The 20419-nt window shown below is 36.5% G+C and overlaps 1 protein-coding gene across 15 annotated transcripts in view; it reads left to right on the top strand.

Annotated features, from left to right (window-relative positions):
* Nucleotides 1-20419, top strand: part of ARHGAP20 (Rho GTPase activating protein 20) — a 139397-nt gene that overhangs the window by 101500 nt on the left and 17478 nt on the right. For 13 of the 15 annotated variants that reach the window (XM_019653665.1, XM_019653667.1, XM_019653668.1 and 10 more), the window contains 5 exons: nt 5201-5242; nt 6143-6227; nt 9178-9255; nt 11599-11665; nt 14327-14518. In XM_019653665.1, coding sequence (XP_019509210.1) covers nt 5201-5242; nt 6143-6227; nt 9178-9255; nt 11599-11665; nt 14327-14518 — 464 coding nt within the window. The remainder of the gene's footprint in view (nt 1-5200; nt 5243-6142; nt 6228-9177; nt 9256-11598; nt 11666-14326; nt 14519-20419) is intronic. The other 2 variants (XM_019653678.1, XM_019653677.1) reach the window with 1 other exon arrangement.

The following is a 20419-nucleotide window of genomic DNA, read 5'->3' as shown; positions in this document are numbered from 1 at the left end:
TCTGGTATGGCAGAGTGAGGTCTAAACAGAGTGACCACCCTACAGATATTAACCATAATCTCTGAACAAAATACAAAGAACTAGCTGAAGGTTCTGGAAAGTAAACAAAAGTTGGCAGATTTTAGAGAGGAATTGAAACTTGGAAGGAGGCACCAGCACTAGGTAAGTTTCCTATTTTTAAGGTATTAGCCTGAGGACAGGCAACAGTCACATATTGTGGGGAGCAACTAAATTGCCAAAAGCCCACAGTCATTTTGCTGCAGAACCAGAGGACAGAGCCTGGGTCAGCCAGAGCCACAGGAAAGTGAAGGAGGAAGTCTCAAAAAGGAGAATATCAGAGAAGGAAAGCTCCAAATTTTATGTATACAAGCAGACTCTGCCCAATTCTCTGGATGATTACTGAACCACAAATGCATGGAACAGTCTCAAAACAGCTTGAAGCTAAGGCTAAAAGAATTGAACTGAGGCCTTGACCACCACAGGTGAGACAGAGTTTGCAGCTTGAGGCTAATCAAGTTAATTGTTAAAACAAAAACATCAACACTGTTTTACAAATATAACAGGACTCAGACTCTCCAAAACAAAACGTTCATGATGTCCAGAATACAACCTAAAATTCTTGACATTCAAAGAACCATGAAAGGGAAAGGACAATTAAGAGGCCAATCCTGAAGTGATCCATAAGTTGGAAATACCAGAAAAGAACTTTAAAGCAGCTCTTATAACTATGCTCAGCAAGTAAAAGGACAAGCCAATTGAGATGAATGAAAAGATAGGCAATCTCAGCAGAGAAATACAAAATATATAAAAAGAGCCAAATGAAAATTCTAGAACTGAACACTACAACATCTTAAACTTTAAAAATCTGTGTGGCCTTAGTTGCAGAATGGAAATGAAAATGGAAAGAGTTAGTGAATTTGAAGATACATTGATACAAATTGTCCAATCTGAAGAATAGAAAAAAATTTAATGCATCAGAGACTTGTTAGAAAATATACCTTATCAAAAGTTATACATGTATGTAATTGGAATTCCAGAAAGATGAAAGACAGAGAATGAGACAGAATAAGTATTTGAAGAAATAATGGTTTGAAAACTTTTCAGATTTGGTGAAGGACATAAAATGTACAGATTCAATAAGCTCAGTAAATGCAAAAAGGAGTATCAAGAAAACTTCACCTACTGATATCATAGACAAATGCTATAAACCGAACATAAGAGAAAATCTTGAAAATGCCAGAGAAAAACAACACATTACATACAGGGGAACAGTTTGCATCACTGTGGGTTTTTCATCAGAAACTAGGGTGGTTTCAAAGATAGTGGAATGGCATCTTTAAAGTGTTGAAAGAAAAAAAAACTTTCAACCTAGAAAACTATATCCAGCAAAAACATCCCTCAAAATCGAAGATGAAATAAAGATTTATTTTAAGCTCTAAGAATTAATTGCCAGCAGAACTGAACTAATAAAAAAAAATGCTGAGGGAAGTTTCTCAGCCTGAAGTGAGATGATATCAGAGGGAAGCTTGGATCTTTAGGAAGGGGTGAAGAATATCAGAAGTGGTGTATATCTCAGTAAATACTAAGAAAATCTAGGTCATGATCAGTTTAAAATGCCATCAGGCTAGCTGGCTAGCAGCTTAAGAAGTAGTTTCTCCTAGCCAGTGACTATAATATCTATAAAGAAATTTAAAAAGACTAATAGCTTTGAAATGTAAGACTGACAAACAAATGACAGAATTTGTGAGGAATTCCTAATCAAGTCAAATTGGGGGAAGAGCAAACAATGTGAACTTTCCATCCTTTACCTTGGGAAATGGGGTAGATCATCACATCTCAAAAAAGGCCAAAAGGAATTTCCTATCTCTATCACTACTTGTATCTTGATTCACAAACCTAGAACCTATATCTACTAGAAAAAATAGGCACTGCACCTTGATTTTACAGATAACTATACATTTAAGTGCTCATTTAACTTCATTGATAGGTTCTTGGAAACTGTAGCTTCCAGTGAAGCAATATATAACAAAATTAATTTTACCATAGGCTAATTAACATAAACACAAGTGTTAAGTTCCTATAGCATATTTCTGGTCACAAAAACATCTAACTTCCAAATAAACACCCAAAACACTTCTAATATTAAATATTGAAATAAATCTGAGCTATACATATGTTTAAGAAAGATTAATAGGGCCGGCGAGTGGAGTGTTGGTTAAGAACTGGCTTGGGACGCCAGAGGGCCCCAGTTTGGATCCCACATATGAGGGCCAGTGACACTGCCCTCTACAGCTAAGATGCTGAACAATCGCTCAACCTGGAGCTGGGTTGCCGTGAGTCATCGGTGACAGCACAGGCTGCAGCCCCTGCTGCAGTGGGTTGCCATGGGCTATTGTGTGTAGCCAGCAGCCAGCTTGAGCGGCCAGCAGCCGCGGTGAGTGGCCATCCAGAAGCCGGCGACTGATCTGCCTCAGCCAGGAAGAGCGCAATGATGGTGCCAACTTGGGCCAGTGAAGCGACGTCCTCCACAACGAGACTGAAGAACAAAAGGACAGCAACTTGTCTGTTCCCCTTCCCCCAATTCCCCAGCGCTGTTCCCGTCCCCCAATTCCTCAGTAAAAAAATCTAAAAAAAACAAAAAAATCTCTCAAAGGTTCACAAACCCCAAACAAGCAGCATCTGGTCTTGACATGACCCATACCTCTTGCTGAGCATACCCAAGCCCAGCACTAACAACTGCTGGCTTCTGTTCATGGCTTGGCTTCTCGAGGCATCTCCAAGCCCATGGCACGTGGTGACTATCTGCAGATTGCTTTGTGGCTCATGCCAGGTGGTCCGGGGCAGGGCATAAGCTGTGGCTGAACTTGACCTGCAGCAGTCTGCTCCCAGGAGGCCGCAGGGCAGCACAGCTGGTGACTGACTTCAGACCAAATTGGAACACCACTCAGCTGCCTCTGTAGGGGACACACCCAAAGGGCAGACTGGGCAGGAGCCAGAGCCCTGCTAAAGCAAATCCTGCTCCATAGGGTCAGCCCCTGCACAACAGCTCCTCCACTGTAGTCACAGTCGGTCCTCACAACCACTCAGCCTGAGAATCCATCCCTCCTATTGACTTGCAAACAGCAATCAAGACTCAACTGCATCAGGAGGGCACACACAACCCACACAAGGGACACAACTGGAGCACCCAGATCAGGTGACCAAGGAGACTGCCACTGGGCCCCACAGAACACCCACTATATAAGGCCACTCTACTAAGACCAAGTGACATAGCAGCCCTACCTAATAGATAGAAACAAACACAGAGAGGCAGCCAAAACAGGGAGACAGAGAAGCATGTCCCAAATGAAAGAACAGAACAAATCCCCACAAAAAGAACTAAACAAAATGAAGATAAGCAATATACGAGATGCAGAGCAAAACACTGGTTAAAATGATCTCAGTGAGACCTTAAACAAAGAGATAGGAAACATAAAAAAGAACCAGTTAGAAATTGAGAATATAATAACTGAAATGAAAAATACGTTAGAGGGAATCAGTAGTAGATTAGATGAAGGAGAGGATCGAATCAGCAATTTAGAAGATAAAGTACAAGAAAACACCCAATCAGAACAGCAAAAAGAAAAAAGAATCCAAAAAAATGAGGACAGTTTAAGGGGCCTCTGGGACAACATCAAGTGTAACAACATTTGTATCATAGGGTTACCAGAAGGAGAAGAGATTGAGCATGGAATTGAAAACCTATTTGAAGAAATGATGGAAAATGTCTCTAACCTGGTGAAGGAAATAGACATACAAGCCCAGGAAGCATAGAGAGTCCCAAACAAGATGAGCCCAAAGAGGCCCACACCAAGACAAATCATAATTAAAATGCCAAAGCTTAAACACAAAGGGGCAATCTTAAAAGCAGCAAGAGAAAAGCAGTTAACTTTTAATACAAGGGAGCTCCCATAAGGACCCAGTAATCTCACTTCTGGATATTTATCTGAAGAAACCCAAAACACTACTTTGAAGGGACATGTGCATCCATATGTTCATTACAGGATTATTTACAATAGCCAAGACATGGAAGCAGCCTGGATGTCCATCAATGGATGAATGAATAAAGAAGAGTTGGTAAATATATACAATGGAATATTACTCAGCCATAACAATGAATGAAGTCTTGCCATCTTCAACAATATGGATGGACCTAGAGGGTATTATGCTGAGTAGAGTAAGTCAGACAGACAAAGACAAGTGCCATATGATTTCACTTATATGTGGGATCTAAAGAACAAAAACAAAGCAGAAACTCATAAATACAGACAACAGTTTGATGGTTGCAAGATGGGAGGGTGTTGGGGGGTGGAAAGGGGAAGGGATTAAGAAGTACAAATTGGTTGTTGCAAAGTAGTCATGGGGATGTAAGGTATAGCATAAAGAATATAGTCAACAATATTGTAGTAACTATGTATGGTTTCAGATGGGTACTGAATTTATCTGGTGATCACTTTGTATGTTATGTAAATGTCTCATCACTATGTTGTACACCTGAAAATAATATAATATCGTATGTCAACTGTAATTGAAAAATAAGAAGTTATCAAAACAAGAGTAAGTTTTCAATGAAGTAATTTACTAAGTTATAATTCTGTTGTGTGTATAAAGAAATAAATGTTTCTTTTCCTGACAACAAACTTGTTTCTAGGCCATGATATTTACATTGATATGCCAAATTTGTCTTTAATCTCTTTAATCTCAAATTAAGCATACTTTCTATTTGTATGGCACTTAAAGATACAAAAACACTCTGAGATAATTAGCCCAGTTTTATAGATGTAGAAACTGAAGCTTAGAAATATTAAGTGATTTGCACATGTTTATATAGTTTTCATATATCCTTGAAACCAGGTGTTTGGATTCCAAATTAAGCACTCTTTCCACTACAAGAGTACCACTTGTATTAGAGTTGTAAAGTGAAAAAGTGGGGCTCTCTTGGGTCCAACTAAGAGGTTTTAATAAAACTCTACTTGACTGTATAGTTTTTCCTAATGAGGGGTTTCACGTCAGGGTTCTCCAGAGCAGCCATGCCAGGGTTGTAGTAGTGTGCAGCTACATCACTAACAACAGACTGTTGATATTTCATTGACAATCTTAAATATGTTAACTTAAGTATTCTATGTGGTTTATTTTTTTCTACCATTTTATTTGATTGCAGTTCTCCTGAACAGAAGGACAAATGGCTCTCTCTTCTTCAGAGGTATTTTTTCAGTATATGTATTTTAATCTTTAATCTATAGTTCAATGAATTAAATTCTTCTCTACAAAGATGTGCCCCAAATGACTCCCCTTCTCCTCAGTAGAAATTGTTCATTTGTCCTCAAAATAAGCTGTTGTTTAGACTGTACACTAGCCACTACATACTGTAAGTAATGTTCTCTCATTACATGTATTTATTACTTCCTAGGAAGGAGAACATTGAGGTCTGGTTAGATTATTTCAGACAGAAATTAGCCAATAATCTCTGCCATCTCTTTTCCTGTCCCCAATCTACCATTTGGAGCTAACGATTTTCTCAAAGCATGTATTAAGTTTTCGTATATGAAGAGTTTTCTGCTGAGCACCTCAAAAATCCATCATTATTTCCTACCTTTGAGCATACAGACTAAAATGGTCAATTTAGGTTCATCTCTTATTGCCATAGTTCTTCCCTCCGTTTTTCCCTCTCTGCCTACCCAAGCAATGGGACAACCAAGATTTACACTCCACTGGAGAGCTAAATGAGACGTGAAAGGCCATTGTTTTAGTTTGGTCTAGTAAAGTATGAGATGTACTCCTGTGCCTAAGTAAGGTCCAGAGAAGTAGGGAAGCTTTGAGGATAAAACATCACCCAGAGGTGGCTAGACCCGGCTGTGCTTCTCAAACCTCACTTGAAATGGACCCCCATTCTTTTTGTGCCCATGCCTAATGTCCTGAGATTTTTTTTTTCTCTTTCAACCCATAATGTAATCTGACTTTGCTGAGTCCTTCCATCTGTCTTTTTAAAAATAACAATTAAGTATATTGAAAATATTATCAAAATAGATTGATTTAAAAATAAGCAATTTAGCAAAATCCATCTGACTCAGTGTTGTTTTGGGTTGTTGTTGCATTTGATTAGATACATCAATCTAGAGAAAGAGAAGGACTATCCGAAGAGCATTCCCCTCAAAATCTTCGCCAAGGACATTGGGAATTGTGCCTATGTAAGTGTTTCTAAGCCAGAAAATTAAATTCCAAGTCCCTGCATCAGGCAGAACACCAGGCAGGCAGACAGACAGACAGACAGACTGTGTATGTGCCATGCAAGGTAGGCATTTAGAAATACCACTGTGGCAAAACGCATTTTCCTGGGTATGTGTATGTCTTTCTATATATGAAAAGTAAACGCTACAGAAAAAGAAGCAAGAGAAATTCATATTAACTGTAGTATTTAACATTTACACGTGGCAGGAATATTGCTTGTCAGATGTCTCTTCCCTCTGGCATTAGTGTTTCTCTGGATCCTTTCAATAGCAGCTGCAGAGGCTTACACTAAAGCCAGTTCCACAAGGAGATATTTCCTATTAGTATTAAGCAATTGTTTCCAACTTTTCACTTCTTAAGTAGAAAGTGATTTTGGAAAGTTATTCATTCTTTGAGTTTTGGGGGATTGAATTCCTCAGGTTAATAAATGGATGAGCTGAGAGGGGTGACATTTTTAAAGGGTCAGCATGTTTCTAACTCACAGTTTGTATCATATTGGTCAAATAAAAAGTCCAGTTAAGTCTAGTTAGTAGATGTAACTTGACTGAAATATAGTACAAGTGCCAAGATGTTATCAATGATGAACAAAATGGAAACTAGTGAATATTTTTATTTTTACTATGAATTATCATACTTCACAGCAGCTCTAGATCACACAGAATAGTTTTGTGTGTGGAAAAACATGTAGTACAAACAGTTGTCTTTTGGCTGAAAGCAAAATTATGCAAATGTTCTGACATGAGTGCCAGATGTCACTGCTTGAGGGAAGTACTCAAATTTTTATGGTATGAAGACTACAGAGATCTCCTGTAGCAAAAGAGTCTACATACGTATATACGTACATATATACATGGGTATATACATACCCAACCAACCACCACTTTCTGCTGCTGGCTTTGATTCAGTTGTTGTGGCAGTTGGTTACATTGAGGGTTTTCACAGAAAGTCCCTTGAACTTTTTTTTTTTTAACACTTTCAGTGTATAAAAGTGTGTGCTTGAGAGAGGACTGGTGTCCCACTCTCATTTTGAAGAGATGACATGCACTGTGGTTGGGTGCTGTGTTTTTATTACTGATTAGTACCCTGTTTAATTCAACAGTGATATGACACTGTCCTTCACTCTCTTAAGCTGCTTCATGGCACGAGTCTCCTATAATGGAGCCCTGCTTCCAGAAAGAGTGATTGCACCCAAATAAGAGTGCACGTATGGGGAAGCATTCTTTATCCTTGGCCTTTAGCTCTGCACCCTGTCGGTGATTTCTGCTAATATGGAAAAAAAAAATAACCACATTTTCAGTTTTGTCTCTGTTTTATTTGTTTGCTAGACAAAGAGCACTGTCTGAGGAAATTTATTTTTTTGTCTACCAGAGAGTCATGCAAGGAAAACACACATCCTGTAATTACTGTTTCGAACATATATGCCTAATAGTAAAAAAAAATTGTCTTAGAAACTAGGAACATTGGGAGTGATTATTAGTATTACAGGGTAGATTCTTCACTTTACAAAAGACTCCATGAGAGAGTTTCTTTAAATTAAATGGCAGGGTTTACAGACTTTAAAAAAGAAGAAAGTAGAAGCCTTCCATGAAATTATATTGCAAGTTAAAGCCCAATATATAATTCTACATCTTTGCAACTCTGGTAGAAGACAAACACTGGGTTGGTTGGGTGCTCTGTGCCATCCCTGTTGGGTTCTGAGACACTTTTGCACAATCCTTAGAGCTACAGGGAGCATAGTTCAAAATCAGTTAACAAACAACCTTAAGAGATAATTTATCATGTCAAGTAATTGACTTGTAGTGAAATAATGCTATAATGGAAGAATAAGTGATGAATCATCAATGGATTTCTCTAAGCTTTATTTTTACATAATTTTTTGTTTTATATCATTTTGTTTTCATTTATGCTACTTGTTTGTGCCATTTAAGCCCTATCAGGGATACAGCCTTAGTTCCTAGTTTATCTGATAATTATAATATTGGCTTGTCGGAAAAGTCATGACGCATTTTTGCAATGAAAAACATGGAAAAATACGTCATGACTATTCCGACAATCCAATATGTAAAACCTATATACATAATAAATATTTCTTTTCTGATGACATAACATTGTCTTATATTTAAACAATGTGTTGGAATTCAGTGAACTCTATATCTATATCTATCTCAGAATCTTGTTAATCCCCTTGTTTGTTGTGAACTGTCTATTCTTAAGTAGTAATTTCTCAATGTAGTTTAGCACAAAGCTATTAGAGATACTATTTAATGGCAGAGTTGGTAACAGAAATGAGCCTTCTAAAATTTTCAGTCCTCTTTGCTAGACTCACTGGTTTTAAGGCCTCTACAGATTTCAACAACGAAAATCTCAGTTGCCACAGTGCCTGACATATAGAAAGTGCTCAATAAACAGTGATTTTTTAAAATTCTAAACTTTAAATGTCTTTTATAAGCAGTTCTTATTCTGATTTCACCTGAACTGACTTTTTTACCATGCAAAGAAATAAAAACCCACACTGCGAAAACAGTACTCGGGAAGAAATAGAAATAGCTGTCTTCCTCTTTTATTACATGTTGCATTATGGAAATGATGCAAAGGGTCAACCTCACTGATTTCTTTTTGGTTGGGAGGGTGGTCCATGTACTTGCCCTGAAATATATTTACCCTTTTTCTTTCTTGCCTCAGTGAGCCATGTATTCTTTTTTTAAGAGAAATAGGTGTTTTATTAAAAGGCACGTATAATGGAATGAAAGTAAATTATCAGTGGTTTGTGTTCTAATTAAGTCATATGCGTTACCCTGTCAGCACTTGAAATCAAGATTTGCCTTTAGATAATCATTTGACAATAATTACTTGTTCTCCTGTTTTAAAATCCTTTATGTATATCAGTGTTTCTTATTTTTTTTTCTGCAGTCTAAAACTATAACAATAACGAATTCAGATACAGCAAATGAAGTTATCAACATGTCACTACCAATGCTAGGGATAACTGTAAGTTACTCTGCTAGATATTGTTAATTAACAAACTTTGATACTTTAGATTCATGTAAATATTATCCCTTCCATCAGAAGACAGCTGATTGCTTGAGATATCAGTCATATTTTGTCCCCAGAAATGTAGAAAATAAGGAGTGTAAATCCTTAATATTATCTTAATATTGGATGCTATTCTTTTACTCCCATTTTAAAATCTGTGTGAACTTAAAAGCATAACATTAGACTCTAATTTTAGAGTGGTAATAAAATAATCATGTATTTTTATTGTATATGCTATGTACATACACAGTTGGGGAGGTATTTTCTTTTTTGTATAAGAATCTTAACAAAAAAAGTTTCAACCTCCTCCTTCTTTCCCACTTGTCACTATATATGACTGTTCTTTCCCCATATCCTCTCCTGTTCTTCTCCCTTACCTAATTATTCTCTTATTATCCCAAGGTTCAATAAGTCTTAGGATGATGACTTCTGAAGGATTTGCTCTGTAGTAGAATTTTTAAATAAAGAACACATAGCTAGAAACCATATTCACTGGCTGCAGGTCCAGAGGATGATACCTCTAATGAATTGGTAAATTAAAAACCAGCTTTGAATTGGGTCATGGATTTAAAGAGTTTTAGTGTGTACACCACATTTTCCCGTTTTGCTTTTAGCTTCTGCTTCTTTCTGTTTTATGTGGCAAAGACAAGTTTTTTAAATTTTTTTAATGGACAAGATTGGAATATTTGAGGATGAAGTAGGGGAAAGAGAATTGGAAAGTTCTCCTCCCTACTGGTATATAAACACCATACAGGAGTGACATTCGGAAGGATAGAAACTAAAGAAAGCACTTGGACGACACCATTTCTTGAGTGAGATTCTCTATAAATATGAAAGCACAGTGTTACTATGAGGTGACATATGACATAATATTAATATATGCTGTGGTCTTATTCATTGTATTTAGATCTGCTTGTACACAGTGTTATAGTAAGCCTTTAAGAAAGTAGGGCAACCAAAACTTAGGGCAAGAAATCTGATTTCTTTTAGTTAAATTTAATAATATATTGGGTTGTCGGAAAAGTCATGACACGTTTTTGTAACGAAAAACAGAAAAAATACATCATGACTTTTCCGACAACCCAATATTTAAGATGTAATTAAATTTTTGTGCACAATAAAGAAAGCACCTCTGCATTGATTTTTAAGCTTATACAATTATGTCTTGAAAGAGATTGAGTAGTTTAAGGGGAAGGAAAGGAGATTAATCATGACTTTTTTTTTTAATTTATGGTTTTCTTTTGGATGAAGTGATCAATCGCCTCAGACCAAATATACTTCTATTCAATATAATATTTTTTACTGTTCTAAGGGATTAGTACAGTGTTGTCAGACATTGTCAAAAAAAAGAAAGGATTTTTGTGAGATTGCTCTTCCTATTTGCAATAAAACTTCTGACTACAGGAATGGGGAAGGAAATGATGAATAGGCTGTGGGAGTGGGGGAAGGGTATGCTCTATAGACAGAACCCTCTGTTAGAAGGTCCGGGCCATGATTTTCAATCAGAAAATAAAGGCAGGAGTATTGGTATTACTAATATGTTCTAGCTTCATTTAAAACATTTTTGCTTTTCCCTCTCCTAGAGGATACAGTGAAGTCTATAATTTAGTATTATTTCTTTCAAGTAGGATTTTTAGCATTGCTGGGTTTTAATTCTGCTAGTGAACAATTCCATTTTTTTTATGATGTCACTGGACCTATTCTGTAGTCAAAATTCTTGTTCTTTCTGTCCCTAGAACTGAACTTGCCCAAAATAAAGCCAATGACTGTGCCAGCTACCTATCTCCTTTCTCTCAGAAGCAGCTGAGCTAATAGCCTTTGCGATTTTACTTTTTCATCACAGACGCAACAGTGTTTGTGGCTTCCTGTATAACAAGGTTGTCTTTGAAGGGGCATGTAGGAGATTAAGTCCGATATTCCCTGAGAAGTCTGGAGACATAGCAGAAGTCAGGATTCTAAAGAAAAGATTAGTCTTTTAGAAAACAAGGGAGTTTCTCTTCCTTTGTGAAAGGGCATGTATATGATTTCACATTCTGTGGGCTACCCATAATAATGAGTAGTTCCATTGCAGTTCTTGGATGCCTGGCCATCACTAGGAAAAGGCAGGAATTGGAGAGGGGGAGAAGGGTTGTAGGAATTAGCACTGTCGTCTTCAAAAACTGTAACAACCCCCATGAATCTGAAGGCGTTTATATTGTCCCCATTTTGATTTTTTTGCAAAACATAAAAATGTCAAAAAATGTGTCCTCCTTCAATTACCAACCTTGAAAGAATTTTTTTTAATTCTTTGCTTTTCAGGGCTGTGAGAGAGATTACCAGTTATGGGTCAATTCTGGCAAAGAAGCGGCTCCATATCCACTTATTGGTAAGTTTCTGTGAAAATCTAAGATAGGTTTGATTGTATTTTAATTATAATTCTAAATGTCTCAGAGAACTAGTCATATGGTCCTAAGCTTAATTACTATTAAATATTAAATCTCATAAATTCATTTATTTAATAAACATCTATCTATTTGCTAGACAAATAATATCTCATCACTCAAGCAGCTGGTGGTATAGTTGGGAAGAGAAATGTAAATTTTCTTCTTTTCTTTTCCACTTTACAAAGAGAGCTAGCTATCTTGCCAAGCCCTTTTAAATTTTTTTCTAGAATAAAGCAATATGTACGGGTATTTCTTTTCCCCTGTATGTTTATTTTTCATATTCAGTTATTGAATTTCCTGCTTCCTTTCCTACCTAATAAATTGCCTCTATGGAAGACCATCTAGAATGTAATCATGAGTCTTAATCTCACAGAACTTTCCTAGACATCATAAAGAAAATAAGAGTAACCCATTTAGATTCCGAAAAATCTTCACTGACTTACAAACTAGCTAATACTTCTCTAATTTAGTTTGCTATTTCTCTAGCCAGATTTCTCAGCATTTGTTTTGAGGCATTATTCGTAAATAGTTACATCTCACCTTATTTAAATCATTTAGCTAAAAAATATTTTTTGATCAGTTAAGGTCATTCAGTGTGGTTAAAAAATAGAGCAATTAAAATAAGGGACAGTATCTGTAGCAGATCTTGAGATGATGACAGTAATGATGATGATGATGACAACAATTTCTGTTAATTTTTAAATGCTTGTTGTCTGCCAGACATTGTATAAAGCATATCATTTGCATTACTTCATGTAATCATTTCATTTACCTGTGAGGTCACTACTGTGCAGTTCAGAATTCTTTAGGTGATCTGAATAATCTAAAACCAAACTTTTCTACAAAATATATATTCTCAGACTTAAAATAAAGCCATCGTGTACGTAGATGAGGACAAAATTCACTGCATTTTCCGTTTCTTTTTTTAATGTTACTATTTTTATAAATTTCAATGAGCAACAATTAAAATTGTGCTTAAAAATCAAATTAATACCTAAAATAATTTTAATAAAATATATTAATTTAATTAAAACTATGTGGATGGTTTTCAGGCTTAAAACTGTCTCACGCTGTATCTAATAGTCACTAAAAAACACGGGACAAAGGACATGATTGTTATTTCACAGCAATTCTTCATTGTATATTTATTTTAATTTGCCTTGCAAATTTTACGTGTAGACTAGCTGCTTACTATTTTGATAAACTTAGTTTGTTTTATTGCTGTCATAATAGTCTCTTTTTTTTTTTGCCTTAATGCCTGGAAGCTGCTGCAGTACATGATATTAATGGAACACTGACATTGTATGCCAGATGGAGGAAATGTTCACTGAGTTATGTTCAGTGATAAATCAGGAATAGAAGAGAACTTACTCTCTGTACTTCTAAGACAAAATAAATGAATAAACAAAACAAAACAAACTCATAGATACAGAGAACATTCTAATGGTTGCCAGGGGTGGGGGCGGGGAGTGAAAAAGGAAAAGGGATTAAGAAGTATAAATCGGTAGTTACAAAATACTTACGGGGAGTACAGCACAGTGAATATAGTCAATAATATGGTAATAACTATGTATGGTGTCAGATGGGTACTAGACTTATCGGGGTGATCACTTCATAAGTTATATAAATGTCTAATCACTATGTTGTATACCTGAAACTAATATAATACTGTATGTCAACTATAATTGAAAAATAAAAATTACTTTAAAAATAAATAAGTAAAGCAAATGGGTAAAAAATATAAGCAAAAAAAAAATCTACAGCACAATGGTACTTGAGGATTCAATTAAGAAAATGCAATTATTATTCTTAGAGTACTAAAGAGCAAAAACTCATATTGCATTCAGATGTCCAGCGTTTAGTTTTTCTAGTTTACAGATTCCTTTTTGCATCTTGTTTCTGTTTCTAATACCCTACAGTCTTGCTTCTGATGACTGCCTATGAACACTAATCTCAGAGGGCAACAGTGGGAGGGAAGCATAAAACAAACCAGTCCTGATGCTCTTGAGTAACTCTGATCATGTAACTAATAAAAAGTCATTAAATGTCTTTTTCAGACAGATATCTTATGTTGAATAATAATAATGAGTGATGCTTGAAATATATAGTACTTTACCTTTGTTATTTAAATAGTGTGAACCACTAATGTTTGCTTATTTGATCCTTATAATACAGTGTGATGGGTAAGGTAAATACTTTAAATCATGGATTTGAAGCTGAGAGAGGTCAAGGATTTGCTGAAGATTTACAGATATATTTAATGTCAAAGGAAAGGTTAGAATAGCCTTAAACATTCTTAGATGTGAACACAGGACACACCACATTGTGCAACTCACAAGCTAATCTGTACATTGCAAACAAGATATTCTTTAAAGCCTGGCTTTTTGCCCCTCTCCCCCAACCCCTTCAAACTACTCTGGTAGGGCCACCTGCATTGTGCAGTGGTTTCCACCTGGAAGAGTGTGCGTGATGATCATTCCATCAACAAAAAGATGCTTTATACCAAAATCCCAGGAGCAAACTGCAGTACATTCCAGTATGTAGCACACGTGCTCACAGTACCAGTCAGTCTATGGTCTACATTCGGATTTTTCTCTGTGTAGGGCATGAATATCCCTATGGAATTAAAATGAGCCATCTTCGAGACACTGCACTCCTGACACAGTTATCAAAGGACCCCAGCAGCCCTTCCAACCTCCAGGAGCCCTTCCTCATGGACCAGCTGCCCCGAGAGATGCAGTGCCAGTTCATCCTGAAGCCCAGCCGCCTGGCTGCAGCCCAGCAGCAACTGAGTGGTGAGTTGATTCTCCTCCTTCGTAGAGCCCTTTTTTTAGCAAAGGTTTTCATTCCTGGAAACAATTTTAGTCCAAAGACAAAGTACAGACTTCCAGCCAGATGAGTATTTTTTTCACTTGAATTTGCAAAGGGTTTTGATAGGAAAGGTGGAGTTTTAGAAGATAGTTTTATAAATCAGCAGTAGATGTGACTGGCTTGTAATCAGCACCCAGGAGCAGTGCAGTCTGTTCCTTCTTTCTTCACTGTTCTTTCCCCTTTAACCTCATGCCCACTGCAGAGTCAGAGGCACCCGGCAGTGCGGCAGGTGCTTCAATGCCTTCTTTGTACTGTAACACATTGCACTGTGTGTTCCCCTAAATAGTCACATTACAGAAAGGAGGCTGTCACTGATGGTTGGCAGGAGACTGTGATGCCCTACCTGGATCCTGGTACTGATAAGTATATGAAGACTGAGATGATTTCCACAGAAACCTCTCCTTAGTCTACTAATCTAATCTGAGTTCCCTGTTACCACAGCCAGCTCTTCCCCACCTTATAATAATGATAGAAGTGATGTTCAGCATAGGGGATTATCATTTCCCCTAACCCAAGTCTGAGCTTTAAACCCTCACCCTGAAAGTAAGAGTGTATTAAAAATAGAGAAAAAGGATACCAGCAAATGCGAGATAGTAAAAAATGGATAGTGAATTTCTGTAGCTGCCTTTGTGAATTTGAACCAACTGGGGGACCCAGTGAACAGTGGCAGCGAGTTTAAACCACACCCCCACACATGCACATCCAGCTTTTTTCTTTATTGAAGTCATCTGGCCAACACCAGCTGTAAAAACTTAACCTTACGTTTGCACTCTTCATCTTCCCTCCTGTAATGGTAAATGGAGTTTTTGGACTCTGAAGCTGTTTACTCACATCTTCGGGCCACTTTGAAGGGGTATTAGAGATGGTTGTAGTTTCCTATGCACTCATATGTGAGCTCCATGAAGGCAGGGACGTTGGCCTGTTTTGTTCACTGCTGTATTCCCAGCACCTGGAACCGCGCCTGATGTGTAAATAAATCAATAAGTATGTTTGAATGAATGAATTTATTAGTAAGTCTGTTGTTACTGCTGATTAAAAATACAAAAGGAACACTGCCTTTATAACTAAGCTTAGGAGAATAGTATTTTACCCTTCTACCTTTATACCCATGTTTTTCAAAACTTTCTCTGGGTCCCTTCTCAATTTTATTTTAATTAATTTGACCAATAAGCAGAGGTCAAGAATCCTAACAGTTTCACCCAATTTTGCCAACGACTTGCTTAATTAAATTGTAGGCATTCTCTGCTAATAAACGCTGTTTCTCCCTACTGTAAGTTAGGATACTAGTATTTGCAGCTATAGGTGATTCATGGTAAGTGGGATCAGTGCTAGAGTAACTAGAGACCACCTGTGCCAACCTCACTGGGCATCAGAATCACCTGTGCAGCTAAAAAAATGACAGGTGCACCAGTTTTGTGCTTTTTTAAATACAGAAAATTTTAATAAACAACTGCTTTGGTAACCACTGATTTAGATCAGGATCATGAATAAACTTTTTCTGTAAAAGGCCAGATCATAAAATTTGCAGGTTAAGTGACAAAATCAAGGATATTATTTAGGTACATATATAACAAGAGAGAGAACAAATTTCCACACTTTTTTATCGATGATATTCAGTTTATAATAATAATAATTGAGTATAATTTTCTGTCTTACAGGTCTATTCATGAGAAAAATTCAATTATTTGGGGGAGGATAACATTTTGCTTAATTGGGGTTCAAAGTTAGTGTTACAGTCATCAAAATTTATTGCAAATGTTCTGATATGCAATGAGATTTTATATATTTCATCTTTGAAAATATCTTTTCACACTATTAGGTACTGCCAAATGATGATATCATTCCACAAACATATAATTTTAATTGAGTATATTCCTCTCTTCGAAGACATTTGTAGAATTTTGTTGGTTCTTCTTTTGATACTTGCCTTTTGGCATGTCATTTCATTGCAGATAAATCACTTCCCATTAAAGGTTAGGTAGAAGCTCTTCAACTGCACTGTTAAATGGGTTGTGATATATGGACATTTCCTTTGCACTTACACTGAGGTCAGTAAAATACTTCTGTAGTTTAAGCTCAGAAAATAGATTTGCTACAAGTTTGTATGGGAATGGAGGACTTGCTTCTTGTTTTAACTTTTGACAGCATGAGAAGAGTATAAAGCTGCTTGGCATGACTTGTGAGCAAATGTTAGTTGTTTTCAAAATGAAACTTACAAAAATTTCATATACAAGCAGTGTTTTTCCTTGTCATTTAGGTTGAATTCGTTAAGAAACATCATAAATTTGCAGCAAAAACTAATTTCCAAAGCCATTCAGTATTCAGTAATAATGGTTGAGGGCAATTCTTCAAAAAAAATTTCAATCTCAGCCCTAACTTCAAATACTACTATAAACTTCACCACTGCTGAGACACTGAATTCCTGTGTAATAGCACAAGTCAAGCTATTTGGCTTCTATTTCTAACAGAAATTCACAGACTGACAATGGTTAAGTCCACGACAGTAAATGAAGTCATTATTAACACTACTGACCCAGTAATACCTGATAGATTCAAATATTTTCCTCACAGTACCACTGATGAATAATACAATGAATAACCGTAGGCATTAAATACTTTACATTTTCACAAGCTTTGTAAGTTTATACTTTTATACATATTATACTTTTTCCTGCTCCACACACTTTTACTACCATTATATATAACATATTTTAGCAGATTCCACTTCATATTGTACTGAATTATTGTTGTCTCAGCTTCTTTGAAAATATTTTCACCTGTGGCTGTTCCACCAGACTTTTCAAGGCACATTCTTCAGTCACTTCAAACAAAGCATTGACTTCCGGAGTAAAAACCAAGCCATATTGGTAACATCTGTTAACTAATCAAGACCTAAAGAAAGTCACTAGAAATGATTTGCCTTGTTTTTTAATTTACTATTGCTATTACTCTTAATATCTTCAACTATTCAAGCAGCTGTTCTCACCAAAAGGCTAACAGTCTTAAATCTAGTTTCTCTGTACAAATTTCTTCATCTACTACAAGCACACAAGATTTAGTCAACTCACCATTGGTAAATGATTTTCTTTGCATGGCTAACAAATGAGCCACTCAGAAACTTAACATTTTTCCATCATCGTTTTCCTTTATATTTTTGTGAATAAATTCTACATTGCTGAGATATTTCATTGTAAATGTTCTAAATTTTTCTGATCACTGCTTTCCTGAGTTGGGAATATTGTGATGAGTGCCTAATCTGGTAAAGTGACATATATTGTATTCTTTTATCACAGCTCTTATGTCATTTCACAGTTAGCAAAATACTTTGCCATTTAATTCAATAACAAAGTCATCCTTACTTCACTGTACCTTGAAAGCTCAACATTAGTTTACTTTTATCTTGTTTTCTTGATGGATAATAGAAATATTAAATGTTGCAATATCATGATTCACGTGGCACTGCAAACAATGTCAAGATATAAATGTGTCACTGTAGTTTGTCGCACTGAGAAGCAGTGCAAAGCAATGAGAGCACCACCTATTTGTATAGTCTCTGTCACAACTTCTCAGTTGTACATTGCATGTCAATGGAAAGCAGCCACGGACAATACATGAACAAATGAGTATGGCTGTGTGCCAATAAAACTGTTAAGGACGGTAAAATCTGAATTTCCTATTATTTGTAACTAAATATTCTTCTTTTGATTTTTTTTCCAACCTTTTAAAAATGGTGAAAACCTTTCTTAACTCACATGCTATCCAAAGAAAGGTCGGTAGCAGGTCAAATTTGGCCTACAGAGCATAGTTTGCTGCCCTCTGATTTAGATGACTGAATCAAAAACATTTTAGCTGAAGTCTTCTACCAAACTTTATACCAGCACTTCACCCAAGTAACATGCCTTTCCTGTTACCTCTTTGTAGTGTTTTAATTAGAGGTAGAAAAGCCATAAGGAGTCTAGAAAGACTGACCAATTGTAGAGTCTAGAAATTCTAAAAACAGAGTAATTGGCTGCTGGATGATGACACTCTTCATAATGTTAACAAGTAATCTCTGCATAGAATTTAGGTTTATAAAATACTTGCTTTTAAGCTTCAAACCAACCATGTAAGGTAATACACTATTATTCCACCTTGCAGATGAGCAGATTCAGACTGTGCAAGATCACAAAACGTATAACAGTAGAGCTGAAACCTGAACTAGGTCTTCCGTCCTTGATCCCGGCTCTTGTCACTTGACCTCACTGCCATGATATGTGCACACGTGAGCACTAACTCACTTCATGAAACAGAGACCATTTTATATAGTTACTGTTTGTCTTACTGTCAATCCCCACTGCTTCTGTTACTGCTCTTGATTTTGTTTTAATTTGAAGGCAACATGCCACTGTGGAAGATTGTTTTCAGTACTCTCATAGCCTCATTGTGATATACAAAATATTACCATATGATCAAGTATCAAAATGTAATGTGCTTTTATTTTTTTTATTTTTTTTTATTTTATTAAATTTATTTGGGGTGACATTGGTTAATAAAATTATATAGGTTTCAAGTGTACAATTCTATAATACATCATCTATATATTGCACTAATGTGCTTTTAAAGTCCACACACTGTCACCTTCTTTACCACCCTCTGTGCCCCATGTCATGAAATAAGCCACAACTAGAATAAAGACATAACTCCATGTCTCCATATCTCAGGGAGGCTTTCTTTAGTTAGCTTAAAGAAAATATCTCAGTTATCCAAAGTAACCTTAGGCGAGCATAATCATCCGCAGTCTGTTTTCAAAATTTCTGCCTCGGTGTAGGGAAGATCTAATAAATGCTGTAGTATCACATTGAAAACGGAGTAGCAGTAGATCTCTCAGAAGGTTACCCCTGTGACTTAGATCACTATAGCTCGTCCTTGGAGTGGCTGGTCCCCATTCAGACAGCTCTAGTGTTAATTGGGGGTTCGGGATATAGGCATTAAAGATCTGACCTCAAGACCCAACTCAAATATCACTTCCAAGAGATGTGTGTTCCTTCAGGCAGGTAGTTGCCCCCTTCTCTGTGTCTCCAGAGCACTTTATACCTATCTCTAATGTAACGCATAAAAACTTACATTATGCTGATTTGTTTACATGTCTCATTAGACTGTGAACTTGCTTAAGGCCTGGGAACTCAGAGCAAGGCCTAGTCCAGTGTATGGAACAGGGAAGTTAAATGGAAGATTGAGTGGCTTAGTCACACCCCGTATGGAAAACTTGAGTGGAGCAGAAGAGTTCTGGGGTTGAAGTGGGATCTTTCTGGGAATGATTGTAGCTTGAACTGAACTCCCAGTTCTGTACCCACAGCAGGCTCACCTTCCACATCTGCTTCAGACCCAGGGCTAATGGGACTGAATTTTTATGATAGATGGTAAACTATGGGGTGCAACTTTTTCTTCTGCCGGTTTGCCCTATCATTCTAGTATTCTCCCAGATGTAGTTCCGACTCTGGGGGTGGGGGAAAGCTATTCTTTATTTGGGGAGTTATGGGGCTAGAATAGAATTTCTAATTAAAGATTTCATTGTTGTGATTATTATTCTACAAGCACAAACTTTTAAGAATGATAATTTTTAATATTCAATTCCCTAATTTAAGCATGAAGAAACACTAGCTGAATCTTGCCAGGATTGTTTAGGAAAGTTAGATTTACATGAATTTAGTTTTCTCTACATTTATATTGCCCTTATATTTATAATAGCAATAGCATGATTTTCATCAGCCTTTGACATTTAGAAAGTAAGAGGTATGCATTAAAAGCTCTTCAAGAAAGTAAACTTTAATGAAATTTTTTTTCCT

The sequence above is a fragment of the Hipposideros armiger genome, unplaced genomic scaffold (assembly GCF_001890085.2).
Source record: "Hipposideros armiger isolate ML-2016 unplaced genomic scaffold, ASM189008v1 scaffold_204, whole genome shotgun sequence".
Lineage (NCBI taxonomy): Eukaryota > Metazoa > Chordata > Mammalia > Chiroptera > Hipposideridae > Hipposideros > Hipposideros armiger.
This window is presented reverse-complemented; position numbering and strand designations above follow the sequence as displayed.